Below are 14,350 nucleotides of genomic sequence, written 5' to 3' on the forward strand. Positions count from 1 at the left end.
GCGCTCGAGAAGTAGAGCCGGGCATTCAGCCAGGGACCAGAGAGAGCTCCCTCCTGTTGTTGAAAACAAAGAGGCTAAGAAATCGGTGAGATAGAACTTGGTCACTTGCCTTGCGTCGAGCAATCTTGAAAATGTTCGCGGCGGTCTGCCAAAACTGTTGCACTTTGGCCCTCGCGGCTTGCAAATCCGATCAAGGGCGTGGGTGTTTGGTAACGCGTTAGCTTTGTGTCACGTCCCACGCAACCTCTCGGCAAAACCAGGTCGGTGTTGGAGAGTGTGCTACAACAGACGCCGAGACGCGCAAAAGTTCTGCCACAAGTGCGCTGTCACGAGGAAGGCTTCCCGCTTCACTTCATTTTCTCGTTCACCGTACGCGACACGTGCTTGTGACAACGCGTACCCATGTGGCGGCAGGGGTGAATGGCGGAAGGCGTGCAAGGTTTGCTGTTGGCATCGCTGCCTCCCATGGTGCGGTTGGAGAAGTTTTGCTTGTCTCGCATCGATGGCATGTCCAGCAGAGTAGCGCCGCCGTGGGATAGAGAGATGTTGATGTTGATGAAGTTGATGTGAAGGCGAAAGCCAGTCGGGCCATCTCGAGATACTTCTTGGCGCGAATTGCACACCCTTGCACTCATAACCAATCTAAATCCCAGCACAAGACATACCTTCTGGGTTGTGAAGTTGGAGATCACGCAGATCAACAATATGAAAATATCGATGACGAGTTCAAGCCCAGGCGGCATTCCCCCAGATCAGCATGGCGTCGAGGATATGCGTTTTGGCTCTGCTACTACAAACACATCTTCAGCACAATAGGACTCACATCTATCATCGTTGTGCAACTACTCTCGTGCGCATTGACTAATATGGTCGATTGTTCCGTTGCAAGCTGTGCTGACGCTGTATGTTCCAAAACGCTCCAGAATGCCGCCCACTGCACATTAGTGAGATCCTGCTCAATCTGCACGAGAGACAAACTATGTATATACAGGTCACTCCGATGACACTGGCTTCTCGGCCTTCGCCGTACCATTAACAGACAGTTCGCTCACAGTCGTAACTCGTGGTCGGTTCCTCGGAGGAGATGAGATCTTTTCGTCACCCGTGTTTGAACGATTTAGCTTCAATTCACGAAGGCCACCAGAGGGCATCGAATTCCTGATCGCATATGACGATGGCGTTGGCGCCTCTTTTGCTGGTGCCGCAGTGTTCGCCGCCGCCGCTTCCTGATTACCACTTGTGCTGCGTTGCGCATACCATGACTTCTTCTTCTCGGCTGCCCACGTTCCCCATGAGCTGAGATATGCGCCTGCCCGCTGACTTGCGGCAGCTACACTAGCCTGAGCCTTTTGTGCATCTGGACGATCCACTTTGCCTGGGTCGCCATCTTGAGGATTTGCAGCTGCCGCAGCAGCTCTGGCATCTTCTGTTCGTTTTCGTTGCGCTTCTCGCATGGCCTCGATGTCAGCCCAGACGCGGTTGAATGCGCTCGTCACATGCGTCCTGCCGTCTGCCAAGCGTTTGCCAACCACTTCTCTTGTCTGGCTGAAGCGTTCGTCGAGGTGCAATTCAGATATTTGCACAGCGAGGCGGCGTTGTACATCCTCTATCGTCAGACCACCTGCCATTGGATGACGAGGTTCCACAATGTCGAAGAGTTGGCTGTCAGCGGTTTTGTTCCAGACTTTGTAGTTTTCTGATTGTTCCCATGCCTCCACAAACGCCAGAGAGAATTCTGAGGCCGGATCGCCCTCGACGTCCGCAAGAAGCAGTTTCGGATCGCCATCTTTGTGCGTAGCCATATACTGATGATACTTTGTCGCCGACAGCAGAGCAATCAGATATTCTTCAAATTGAAGTCTGATGAACTCCTCGCTACCCGCGTACCCGTGCGTTGTCGGACGAGATGGATCAAACGCATCCCACGTTTCGTTCACCGATTGTGTGAGGAAGTCGACCCATCTTCGATCGGCCGTGGTCAATGTCAAGGCATTCTTTAATGCCGGGTTGAGCACCTGCGCCGTGTCCTCATCCAGGTTGACCAGCAAGTCACAATACTTGTCTTTCTGTTGCAGGAGCAGACTGTTAGTGCTGCCCACCACGTAGCTCTGCGTATTGGCATCCGTGATCATGTCAAGCTGTTGCAGAGGAGTGTATGGACCAAACATAGACCCTTTGCCGAACAGTTGCAGTGGCAAACCAATATATGCAAGCAGGGATGCTCGATCGCTTGTACGGACAGAATCCGATTTCTGCAATGTCTCCGCATACCGATCCATAGCCGGGTCTGCGCAGTCGCGTAGGCTGCGAACTAAACCTGGTATCAGGGAGATCAACGAGAACTGTGCCTGACAGACTCGCTCGCAGTGGGAGCCGAAAAATAGGATCTACAGTACGTTGTCAGCTCAGATATTGGAATGCAGGTACAGGAGCGAGCAGGCGGACCTTCTGCTGCAACAGCATGCACTTCAGCATGACCAAGGTCTGCCACTTGAAGGTATGCAGGAGCTCTCGCAAGCTCAAGCCGAAGTATTGATCTCTCTCATCCTCGCTCCTGTTGATCTCTTCCGTGAGGTTCTCCTGAAAGCGCTGTCCAGTCCGTCAGCACACTTACTGATCCTAGACGTACCACAGTCTCCACTAACCCACCTGGAGTATGTCTAGATCTCTGAAGTCTTTCTGGGCAAACCACGCTCTTGTCACAGCACTAAGCTTCTCCCGGAGCGCACTGAATCCCTCTGGTCGGTCTGTGATCACCACGACCGCCTTTTGTACAGCACTTCTTGTGACTTCCTCGCTTTTCCATGTCAGTGAGCTAGAATCGATTTGGTGCATGCACGATATCCCAAAGACAGATGTTGGCTCAACGTCTTTCCCTTCAGCCGTGGTGCTCCCCTTGTGTACTAATGTAAAATACGAGAACTCCTCTTCATTCTGGTGAGCGCCGTCCGGCAACGCCATGTACGGTATGAGGCCCCAGTCGTTCGAGACTGCGGGATCAACGCCATCTTCTGCACCCAGCCAATGCTCAATCTCGGGTCCGCGGTGGTGATTGAAGTCTACGACACAGACTAGAGGCTTGAAATCGCTTTCTCGAGGTCGTGGGGTACCGCTTCTGGAAATTTGTGGTGGTGTCGGCGTCGCCATGGCTGCTCCTCTCCCGCTTCCGAACTGCCCATGTGCCAGCACAAGCTTACGAGACCAGTCCTGCGAGAAGAGCGGGAAGCATAAAGAAGTTCAATGTAGATTTCTCGTGCAGTCCGGTGGCCTTCTCCTCAGAGCCAACGGCTAGCAGTCTAAATCCCTTGGGTAGATGGGAGAGGGCCGGCGTAATCTCGTGGCTCGGCGACGAGGAACCTCATCGTTGTGCTCTCTGTATATCAATGCCGAGCGCGACCAATTTGTACGTATAGCGGAGTAACGCGATGGCCATATGCACGACCAGCGCATACCTCCAAGGGTCTGCCGCTGCATGCAGGTCTGGTCTGGTGCGGGTGATGCGCCAAGACTCACGAGACATCGATCCGATGATGATGATACGGAGGTAAGTCACACGACGATAGGGCGAGATCCTCTGCTACACGATCGCTGCCATCGTGGCACAGTAAGCATCGCCTTGAGAGATGCTCGGCATGGCCTCAATAGCGGGTAAAAGTAAGCATATTCGTTGCACGAACTATACATGTGCCAGGCTCCCAGGGTCTGCTAGATGAGCAGTACAGATCGCATTTCCATACCTGTCGGCTCCACAAACGCCTCACTCTGGTATAATCACCCGTCGCTAGTCTACGAGCTCTTGAGCTTTTCGGTCAATTCTGGCACCTTTTCAAACAAATCCCCCACGAGCCCAACATCCGCCACCTGGAAAATAGGCGCATCTGGGTCTTTGTTGATCGCTGCAATCACCTTCGAATCCTTCATGCCAGCCAAATGTTGGATGGCACCGGAGATACCAGCGCAGAGATATAGCTGTGGTGCGACGTTCTTTCCAGTCTGTCCAACCTGCAGACTGTTGTCTGCGAATCCAGAATCAACAGCTGCTCGACTTGCTCCGATAGCGGCACCGAGGGCATCAGCGAGCGGTGGCATCAGCTTATCGAACTCCTCCTTACTCTTCAAACCGCGCCCACCACTGACAACCTTTTCTGCTGTCGCCAGATCTGGGCGGTCACTCTTGGCCAGATCCTCAGACACCCATTCTGTAGGGCATTCCGCCTTTGGGTCAGTACCCTCTTCAACAGCAGCCGATCCGCCCTCAGCTGCACCTGCCGGGAAGGCCGTGCCTCGCACTGTCACCACCTTGACCTCGTCTTGACTTTGCACAGTTAGGATCGCATTTCCAGCATAGATCGGCCTGACAAATGTGTCCTCGCCCTCAATGTCCGTGATGTCGCTGATCTGCTGCACATCAAGTAGCGCAGCCACGCGTGGCATGAGGTTCTTCCCAAAAGCAGAATGTCCAGCCAGCACATGTGTGTATCCACCCTTTTTGATGTTCTCGACCAGAAGAGGAGCAAAATTCTCGGGGAGGCCTTTGTCGTATGCGCCGTTCTCGATGTAGATCACCTTTTCCAGTCCGTCGACCTTAGAGGCCTCGTCGGCCACCGACTTGATATTGGAGCCTGCCACGAAGCCATGTATGCTACCTCCCAGTTTCTGTGCAGCCGAGATTGAGGCCAGGGATGACATATTCAGCTTGCCTTCGCGTTGTTCGAGGATCGCAAGTGTCGATGCCAGGCGGCGCAATGCTTCGCGGGACATTGGTCGAATTGAGGGCGTACTGCGTTGCTGGCGAAGGCAAGTCGCCGCTTGTCGCAGGACGCCATTCCGTAATGGAGCAACCATGTTGGCGGTATTGTGTTGTGGTTTGCTGCGATCACAGCAAGGTGGTAGAGCTGTAGAAAGTCGTCATGTCATGCCGTTTCTCGGCTTAGAGGGTGTCTGAGCCGAGGCCGGCCCTCACGCGCTCCGGGAAAAGAACGGACGGTCACATCCAGTGATGTTCAAATCGTTGTTCTCTGTAGTCGATGAGACATAGTTACTGATGGCTATGTGACTGTCTGGTAATTCTTTCTATCACCACGTGTATCGTTTTATGTAAGGCGATGCGCAATTGCGTTGTTGAATGTGATCTAGGGTACGGATGCCGCAGAGACTGGGAAGCAGCTCTGCAGCACTTCTGGTGCGTTGCTGTGACAAAAGGCCTCCTTCGCTGCGTGAGACTTGATATCTCACCGCGTCAAAACTTACTCCACCCCTCACTGCATCCAAACTGGTCCTGCTAAGTAGCGCCGTTTGACTTCTGTCGCACACATATGACATAGGCACCCTGCCTCCCGCTGATATCATTACTGGCTGGTACGTGGGATCATATCGTTCCGACTCCCGGACGCCTGTGCACCGCCCTATGCTTTCATTGATGTCGTGACTTCTTTCTAAGCAGCTCCATTCTCGGTCAGACCGCCTGCAGCCGTTGCCTCGTTGCCTTGGTCAACATTGTGGTAGTCGAGGATCTCCGAGTACCTGAGCAAAGTCATGGTCAGCGTCTATTTCAGTACCTTTCGTGAGTCTGCTTAGCCGTACATCATGATTTTCCATGTGTCTACTGGAAGGTCGGCATCATTGAACGACCAGTCAAACTTCTCTTCCGCTTCGGGCTCGTCTGTAGGGTCGTGGTACGGGGCGAGATATGGATCGGCGAGTGCTTCGCCCGCCTTGACACGTTTTCGAGGATCGAAGACAAGCATACGCTCAAGTAGTTCGATGGCTGAGCGCGTTAGTGAGTGTATTGTTAGAGATGCTTCCTCATTCTTGCTTACCTTGAGGATCGGCGTTCTTGAACTTGTTCTTCAGTGGCTGGCGCTCACGCTTGGGCAGAGATTGCACGAATCGCAGAGTCTAGACAGTGGGTCAGCAATTTGTCTCGCATCCTCAACGCAGAGCTCCTTACATTCTCGCTGCAGATGGTAGAAATAACATCGTCTGGAGGTGTGCCCAGAAGTTCTGTGATGATCGAGAACTGGTTGACGTGGTCCTTGCCAGGGAACAATGGCTTGCCTTCCAGCATCTCTGCGAAAATGCAGCCTGCACTCCAGATGTCCACCTCCACATCATACTTTTGCCATGTGAGCATGATTTCGGGTGCTCTGTAATACCTCGTGGAAACATATCCAGTCATTTGCGGGTCTTGAATGCGGGCAAGACCGAAGTCGCAAATCTTCAGATCGCAGTTCTCGTTCACCAGAATGTTCGAGGGCTTCAAATCACGGTGCACGACGCCGGCGGAATGGACGTATTTGAGACCACGCTGCAGGAATCAGCTCTGTGCCCAAAAACAGGAACAGTGCAACTCACGAGTATCTGGTACAGAAAGTACTGAATGAATTGCTTCTCCAATGGGCGCGAGGTAAGGAGGCGGTGGAGATCGGTCCCGAGCAATTCGGTCACAAAATAACTGTGAGAAGAGAATAAGCCAAGTTTGTGGTCAGGGTTGACTTACCGACATACATATCCTCTAGAGGCGAGATGAAGATGTCGCTGAGAGAAATGACCTGGGCATAGTGAGTATGCGCGCAACCGTGCCGCGGGAGCGGGTAAGGGAGCGTACGTTTTCGTGCTTGAGGTGCTTGAGCAGCTTGAGCTCGCGGTATGTACGCTTGGACAGGACTGGTGTGCTGAAAGGCTTCATTATCTTCTTCACAGCGACGGCCTGTCCTGTGAGCTGATCCTTGGCCGAGCTAAGTGCTGGTCAGTGGTCTGGCCCTAGCACTTTCGCGGTTGTTCCCAAGTACGCACCATACAAGCCCAAAGGCTCCCATGCCCACGGGCTGCAAATCCGTATATCTAGGCGAGTGTCAGTCCTCGCTCATCGCGACTCTCGGTGCGCAGACGCCTCTGTGGCGTTGGCTTCGGGCTCTTGCGACGCACCTGCTCGTGATCTCGAAGGTCGTGCCGAAGATCTGAGCACGCACGAATTCCGCCATGGTGAAGGTGGGTTCGCTCTCGAATCAAGGTGGTGGGGTGGGTGGAAGGGTGTTGGCGGCTTCGGCGGGTGTCGTAGGTCGTCGCAGGGCGATCGAGTAGCGGGGAGGGTAGCGGCTGGGGGGAAAGCAGAGCAGAGCGACTGAAGTTGCACGTTCCTTGCGCGACTGCCTCGGACCACGCTGGAGCTGGATGGCGCACTCGATGATTGTGTGTGGCAGCACAAAGTTCCTTTGTATGGCGGTGTTGTGGCAGTTGGGAATTGCACCAGCAACGACGTCGTCTTTGAGCCGCTCTCGCGTGCAAGTTAGGTCGATCGAGGATCGACGCAGGCTCACGGGCCGTCAAAAGCTCTTCAGAAGCTCGCCGCGCTCACGATGATTGCCACAAGCACGCGGACGCGGAGGCAGAGGGAGTGTCGGAGGGGGAGGATTGTGAGGCTGAGGGACACGGCACGATGGCGACCACGTTTTTGGCTCCTCGTCGCGCTGGTGTGCGGACGGCTTGCCGCTCTTGTTTGCAGAATCGTCGGAATCACTTCAACGTCATAGCAACAGGCCTTCAGCGCGCTTGCGAGTTATCCAGAAAGGTGCCGACCGGGCCAACATCCATAACCACTAATCGCTCGACTTTGCAACCTCACGGGCTCTATCTCTTACGTTCGGCAGGCCAGGCTGTGATATCATTGCTGCTGGCGCAAACACACCAAGGCCCCCATGGCCGTTGCGTTGCTACATGACGAGAATTTCAGCGCTGCCCCTCATCTGCTCTGCCTCTCCACGTCCCACACCCGCCTCCTCCACGCCGCCACTGCCTGCCAGCCATACACTTATCAGACGGCCAGTCCAGTCCTGGCGCTGCTGCTGGCCCTTGATGTGCCCTGCGTCAGACCAGCTGCTATGTCGAGGGCTGTCCCAGACAGTGTGCGGATGCATTAGACTTTTCGCCCATCGCGACTCAGTGACCGCCTGTTGCAACAATTCCACGCATGTGCGAGTAGTGCGCTCGCTGGGTCGGAGTGCATGTGCAATGCAGTGCAGTGCGTGCGCAGAGCACGTGGATTGGGACATTTGGGCGTGGAAATTTCCCCATTCGTGAAATCGCCGGGCTCCCACTCCTCACTTACTTGCTGCCACTCTTGCCGCAACAGACGCGTATCTGCCGGCAGCAGTGATGCCATTGTGCGATGCCCTGGCTTCGAAGTACACACCTGAAGCTTGCTGCTCGAAACTTCATTTCTGGGAACAGTAGCCATTGCGAAAAAGGGCTTGTTCCGCCGCTCGCCGAACCGCACCTAGGCGACGGGTACGTACTGTCTGACACGTGCGGCGTCACGGTTGTCGCGTACTCATAGCAGACGATGTGCTATGCTACTAGCGGCACGCGAGGCCGTGGGAAGGGCAGTGGATACGAAACCTGTGGGCGCAGCTGCGATGAGTCCACATGGCGGCGAGAATGTGCTGTGATAACGAATTGGGCGAGGGCGAGGGCGAGACGCGATGAGCCCTCGGTGTGGCGTGGTTGGGATACGACAAGTCGACGTTCAGGATCAAGACATGCTCGGATTCGCGGCCTACGGCCTACGGCCAGCCGCAATAGCAGTGCCTGTGTTTCGTGATGACAGTGCCTGGGGTGGTCGTCGGGACTGCACCCCGGCACTGCAATGGAGCACTTTGCACACGCTCGTTCGTTGATGCAGCCAGCCGTGGCGCAAGAGGATGCCAGAGTGTTGACCACGTTCTTTTCTCCGCTTAACGTGGCGCGCCGGTATCTAGCGCTCGCTGTGCAGTCTGTGAGAACGCCCAGATCTGCGCCGTCTCCACCTTGGTTAGTCGTGATTGAGTTACCGAGCACAGGCATTATTAGGCATTGCAGACCTTCACACCGACGTCGTACATCCTCCCTCGCCCTTCGAACGCAGCCTCGCCGCCGAAGGCACTCCACTCCACCCTCGACTCCGCCGGCGTGCTCAGTGCCGCCACTTCGCGCGCCGCAGGAAGCCGCCTCACGCAGCCCATCTGCCGTCTGTGCGCCATACCGTCCGTCTGGAGATCGGAGCTGCATCGACATCATCACCGTGCCCAACCAGCTGCCGCTCCGCCTGCGACACCTTGCGCGATCCCACCGAAGCTGCACCACTGCGGCTGCATCGCCTGCGACCCATCCTCACCACGGACCGACTCCTCGTCATCTCGTCTGGCCTGCTGCGCTGTCGACGTCGCGCCGTCCGCTTGGCGCACCGCCGCCGCATCGAGCACGATCACCAGGACACAAAGGACCCGAAGCCACCGAGCGAACAAGCCGCGCGCGCTTGCTGGCCGCATTCCACACGCTGCACCTCTCCACATTTGCCAAAGTCAACTATTGAGAGCACTACTCGCACAAGCGTAACCACGCGCAGAGCTGCACATCTGCACTGCCGGAGCTGGCCTCACCACCGACAGCGGTTTGGGGTCGTCCTTGTAATCGCCTGAGCTCGCTGGAGCCGTCGGGCTATCCCGACTTGCATCGCCATGGGCGCGTGTATGAGCAGCGGTGATGCCCAAGATGGGGAACAGAAGAAGCGCAGTCAGGCGATCGACCGAACGCTTGAGGAGGACTCAAAGAAGCTACGTCGAGAATGCAAGATATTACTTCTGGGTACGACAGCATCTGAGGCATTGATAGACCGCGCACTGACTTTGTGTAGGATCCGGCGAGAGCGGGAAGAGTACAATCGTGAAACAAATGAAGATCATACATCAGAATGGATATTCAGTGGACGAATTGGCCCTCTATCGCCATACCATTTACAAGAACCTTGTGGACTGCGCAAAGGCTTTGGTTGGTGCTATGCGCCAGTTCGAGATCGAGGTTGAAGATCCGGCGAACCGGGAATTGACTGACTACATAATGGAGTACACGGTCGATCCGGATCCACAACAGGCGCTGGACCAACGCGTAGGAGAAGCCATTGCAAGCATATGGAAAGATCCCTGCATCGCATCTCTGTTGGACGCGCACGGGAACGAGTTCTACCTCATGGACTCGGCGCCTTAGTACGATCGGAAGTATCCGCCTTTGGAGTGTTTATGCTAATCAATATACAGTTTCTTTGATGAAGTGACGAGAATATCAGCACCCGATTATATTCCTACCGAAGCTGATGTACTGCGGGCACGGACAAAAACCACTGGTATCTATGAGACCAGATTCCAAATGGGCCAGCTCAGCATACATATGTTCGACGTCGGCGGCCGGCGTAGCGAACGAAAGAAATGGATCCACTGCTTCGAGAATGTCACGTCAATAATATTCTGCGTGGCATTATCTGAATATGATCAGGTCCTGCTGGAAGAGAGCAGCCAAAATCGGATGATGGAATCCTTGGTTCTGTTCGACTCCGTGGTAAACTCGAGGTGGTTTATGCGGACATCCATCATCTTGTTTTTGAACAAGGTGGATCTGTTCCGAGCCAAGCTGGCCAAATCACCGCTCGGAAACTACTTTCCGGACTATTCCGGCGGAAACGATGTGAATCGCGCTGCGAAATACCTATTATGGCGATTCAATCAGGTTAACCGGGCACATTTAAATTTGTATCCTCAGTGAGTGTCTCGTCCTGGAAAAATTTGTGGAAATATACTAATACCCGTTTAGCCTTACACAAGCCACGGACACCTCCAACATTCGCCTTGTTTTTGCTGCAGTAAAAGAGACCATTTTGCAGAACGCACTGAAGGATTCAGGCATATTATAGCATATTGCCGAAATTGGCACATTTTCCATTTACAGAGCCATCTGAACTACCTAGGGCGGCGTCAGGACGCATCACAGGAAACCCTTCTTTATGAAAAATACCGGGACATTGCAAGCGGGCGTTCAGTGGGGCAGCCGTCGGGAATCAGCAGCGCAGGTCGAATGCGGCAGAATGGGTTCTGGAACGGAGGTCGTTTGTCTGTTGTGCTACATTGGCATTAGCATTCTATGCCACGGCTCGCGCTTGTGGCAGGTTGGAAACACGATACGCGGAAGAGGGACAAAAAGCTGAAGGGGCCGCGCTTGCCTTCGTATCTTGTTTTGGGGACAAGACTTCGCATGCGACGTGAGAGGACGTTGAAGCATGTCTGCTCTGACGTGAGGAAGTCGGCTTTGACGAGGAACTCGACAATGGCTCACTTTGTAGGTCGGAGGCCATTTCATTGAACACGCCCCGGACTACCAATAAGCGCCGTGAGGACATCTGGAAACGTTTTGCTCGACGAGTACTTTGAGATATATCACATGAGCCTTCGAGAGCGAATGGCATAGCTATCTAATGAATGTTTTTGATGTCCATCTTCGCCTGAAATGGCCGTTCCTGCTTCAAGTGGTCGTTGCTGCAGAGGTGGGCCTTATGTGACGCTTGTGCATTTTCAGGCCACCGTGGCGCGGCGTCCTCCCGACTCGTCCGACAAGCATCGTTCGCGTCTCTCCCTCTCAGCGCATCGCGAACCACCACACGACATCAAGTCGCGCTCTTCACACCGCTCTCCACACTCCTTAGCATACCACAAGTGCCTTTCAAAGCATACGCGACTGCCCTGCACTCTTGTCGCGCATCAGAGGCTCGTGTCCGGGGACGGAGCTGGCTGGGCGCATCACAGCTCCCACTTTTATCCCACCCTTCATAAACAGCCACAATGGACTTCGAATTCGCGAACGAGGACGCCAATGCCCCTGGAGAGGCATCTGACGAGCTGATTCACGCCGAGAACGAGGCCATCGAGACAGACGCCAAGCAGGAATCGCAGAATCAGGACCAAGACACGTCAATGGTTGAAGACGCGGACGATGCGAAGGCAGAGCAGCCTGCTGCTGAAAAGCCAACATCAGACGACGCGGCGCCAGTATCAGACAATCCACTCGACGCGCCCGATGCGCCCGCACCCGAGAACGCTGAAGAGGGTGGGGAGGATGAAGAGATGGCCGACACCAAGGACGACGCGACTCCTGCGGCGGGAGCTACACCAGCGCCAGCACAAACCAAAGCGGCGACGGAACAGGTTGCGCGAAATAATCTTATCGACCAGAATCATGCCATCATCTTGCCGAGCTACAGCGCCTGGTTCGACATGCATGAAATTCACGCACTCGAGCGCAAGGCATTGCCCGAGTTCTTCAACAATCGCAATCGCAGCAAGACCCCAGCTGTTTACAAAGACTACCGAGACTTTATGGTCAACACATATCGCTTGAATCCATCAGAGTATCTCACGGTGACGGCATGCAGAAGGAATTTGGCTGGAGACGTGTGCGCGATCATGAGAGTTCACTCGTTCCTGGAGCAGTGGGGTCTCATCAACTATCAGGTGTGTATTAACGTCAATATGGAGTATTCACTATCTAACGAGATTTGTAGATCGACCCAGACACTCGGCCTTCAAACATTGGCCCACCGTTTACGGGCCATTTCCGAATTACCGCAGATACCCCACGCGGGTTACAGCCACTGCAACCAGCTGCAAGTACTGTGACAGCGGGCAAGGCGCTCCCAGCCACCGAAAAATTGGCAGCTGGCGGCAAAGCAGATCTCAACCTCGAAGTGCGACGAAACATTTACGATGACAAGGGCAAGGACGTCACACCTGCGAAGACCGAGGGCAGTGAAACGAATGGAGAGAAGAGCGTTGAAGAGAGCCTCAAACAGGATGGCAAGCAGTATTTCTGCTATTCTTGCGGAAAGGACTGCACTCGTGTGCGGTATCACAACTCCAAAAACCCACCCGCCCTAGCGACAACACCGAAGCCCAACAAGGACCAACGATACGATCTTTGCAGCTTGTGCTTTCAAGAAGGACGATTCCCCAGCTCGACCACGTCTGCCGACTACGTCAAGCTTGAGAACGACAACTACCGTAGTGTGGGTGACAAGGAGGCAACATGGACGGACGCCGAGCTTCTGCTGCTGCTAGAAGGTCTGGAAATGTTCGATGACAGCTGGGAGCAGGTTGCAGACCACGTCGGATCTAAGACGAGAGAGGAATGCGTGCTCAAATTTCTGCAGCTGGAGATTGAGGACAAATATCTGGAAGAAACACCTACGGCAAATGGCGTCGGGGTTCAGGACCTGGCATATCTTTCTGGGGGCCGATTACCTTTTAGCCAATTCGACAATCCAGTCATGTCTGTCATGGGCTTCTTGGCTGGCCTGGCTGACCCAGCTACCACCGCAAAGGCAGCAGGCAAGAGCGTTGACGAGATGCGCAAACAGCTCAAGCAACGCATCGAGGCCGAGGCGCCATCCGCTGCCGGTGCAGAGAAAGACAAGTCTGCAGACGCATCTGCTCAGCCGCAAGAAGTCAAGGGCGAGGACAGCATGGATGTCGACGACACGACATCTCTTGCCACTCGAGAACCACCTACATCACACGACTTGCCAACCACAGCCTTGAGCCTGACTGCTGCTCGCTCAGCTGCTCTCGCCTCGCACACTGAACGACAATTAACGAACCAAGTCTCTGCAGCCGTCAATTTGCAGCTGCAGAAGCTCGAGCTGAAGTTGCAACAATTCAGTGAGATGGAAGCGCTCCTTCAGGCAGAGCGTCGCGAGATCGAGCGTTCCCGCCAAAAGCTTTTCCTCGACAGACTGCAGTTCCGAAAACGCGTTCGTGAGACAGAAGCCAGATTCGCAAACATGAAGCTGCAGCAACCTCAGCCTAGCGCTGAACAACCACCACAGCAGAACGCCGTTCCTGAGCAGCGGGAAGCTACCCAACCCACCGAAGCTTCCGGCTCTGGTGCTGGTAGTGAAGCACCTCAACAGCCCGAGCCTACTTCGATCTTCGGGCAAGACAACGGGGACCTGGGTACTGCACCAGAGTCGAACGAATTTGAGAGCACTTTTGAAGTGATGGAAGGAATGGAGGGAATGGAAGGCATGGACGATCTTCTGAACATGGATGATGTCGAACCTACCCCAGAAGTCGCTGCTGTGCCACAAAATGACACCGATGTCCCCAACTCATTCGAGCCTGTTGGAGAGGACGCGGAAGGGTTCATGAAGCACGACTTGTAGAACGGTCAACTCTAGCGAGGTGTTTCTGTTACGGAAATGTTTGGCCAAGCGGCCGGTGACAAGGCGAGAATTGCCGGATGGGTGGATGTATGGAACCTTTTTCAATCAGAAAACTTGTATTGTAGTAACGTCTGCGACGCTTTTGAGAAGCATAAAAATATGAGATCTGTATCAGAGCCAACGAAGAGGTGTGAGAGCATTTTCACTTGAGTGGTGCATGATGATCATGGTTCACAGCAAAACGCGCATTTCATGTTCTATAAGTTCCTGTCCTGTCTATGCCAATGGCCGCTGTGCCTCGCGAAAGCTGCGGTCTAGCCAGGCGCTCGGCGC

General features: G+C 54.4%; 5 protein-coding genes across 5 annotated transcripts; 2 read left to right on the forward strand and 3 right to left on the reverse strand.

Annotated features, from left to right (window-relative positions):
• Positions 1-992: 992 nt before the first annotated feature.
• CKM354_000067800 (uncharacterized protein) lies at positions 993-3,147 on the reverse strand (the record flags this gene model as incomplete). Its single annotated transcript, XM_044795776.1, has 3 exons — positions 993-2,387; positions 2,446-2,589; positions 2,650-3,147. The coding sequence occupies 3 exons, from the start codon at positions 3,145-3,147 to the stop codon at positions 993-995; spliced, it is 2,037 nt and encodes a 678-aa protein (XP_044651711.1).
• Positions 3,148-3,786: 639 nt separating this feature from the next.
• On the reverse strand, positions 3,787-4,845 carry CKM354_000067900 (uncharacterized protein; the record flags this gene model as incomplete). The annotated part of the gene is made up of 1 exon (XM_044795777.1): positions 3,787-4,845. One exon carries the CDS (start codon positions 4,843-4,845, stop codon positions 3,787-3,789), a length of 1,059 nt encoding a protein of 352 aa, XP_044651712.1.
• Positions 4,846-5,435: 590 nt separating this feature from the next.
• On the reverse strand, positions 5,436-6,983 carry CKM354_000068000 (mitogen-activated protein kinase HOG1; the record flags this gene model as incomplete). Its single annotated transcript, XM_044795778.1, has 9 exons — positions 5,436-5,523; positions 5,584-5,767; positions 5,820-5,898; positions 5,951-6,307; positions 6,355-6,454; positions 6,508-6,551; positions 6,608-6,737; positions 6,796-6,843; positions 6,928-6,983. The coding sequence occupies 9 exons, from the start codon at positions 6,981-6,983 to the stop codon at positions 5,436-5,438; spliced, it is 1,086 nt and encodes a 361-aa protein (XP_044651713.1).
• Positions 6,984-9,494: 2,511 nt separating this feature from the next.
• CKM354_000068100 (guanine nucleotide-binding protein subunit alpha) lies at positions 9,495-10,720 on the forward strand (the record flags this gene model as incomplete). Its single annotated transcript, XM_044795779.1, has 4 exons — positions 9,495-9,621; positions 9,671-10,019; positions 10,071-10,568; positions 10,621-10,720. 4 exons carry the CDS (start codon positions 9,495-9,497, stop codon positions 10,718-10,720), a joined length of 1,074 nt encoding a protein of 357 aa, XP_044651714.1.
• A 922-nt stretch (positions 10,721-11,642) lies between these two features.
• CKM354_000068200 (uncharacterized protein) lies at positions 11,643-14,017 on the forward strand (the record flags this gene model as incomplete). The annotated part of the gene is made up of 2 exons (XM_044795780.1): positions 11,643-12,311; positions 12,362-14,017. 2 exons carry the CDS (start codon positions 11,643-11,645, stop codon positions 14,015-14,017), a joined length of 2,325 nt encoding a protein of 774 aa, XP_044651715.1.
• Positions 14,018-14,350: the final 333 nt, after the last annotated feature.

Source organism: Cercospora kikuchii, assembly GCF_019650295.1.
Source record: "Cercospora kikuchii DNA, contig_00001, whole genome shotgun sequence".
NCBI lineage: Eukaryota > Fungi > Ascomycota > Dothideomycetes > Mycosphaerellales > Mycosphaerellaceae > Cercospora > Cercospora kikuchii.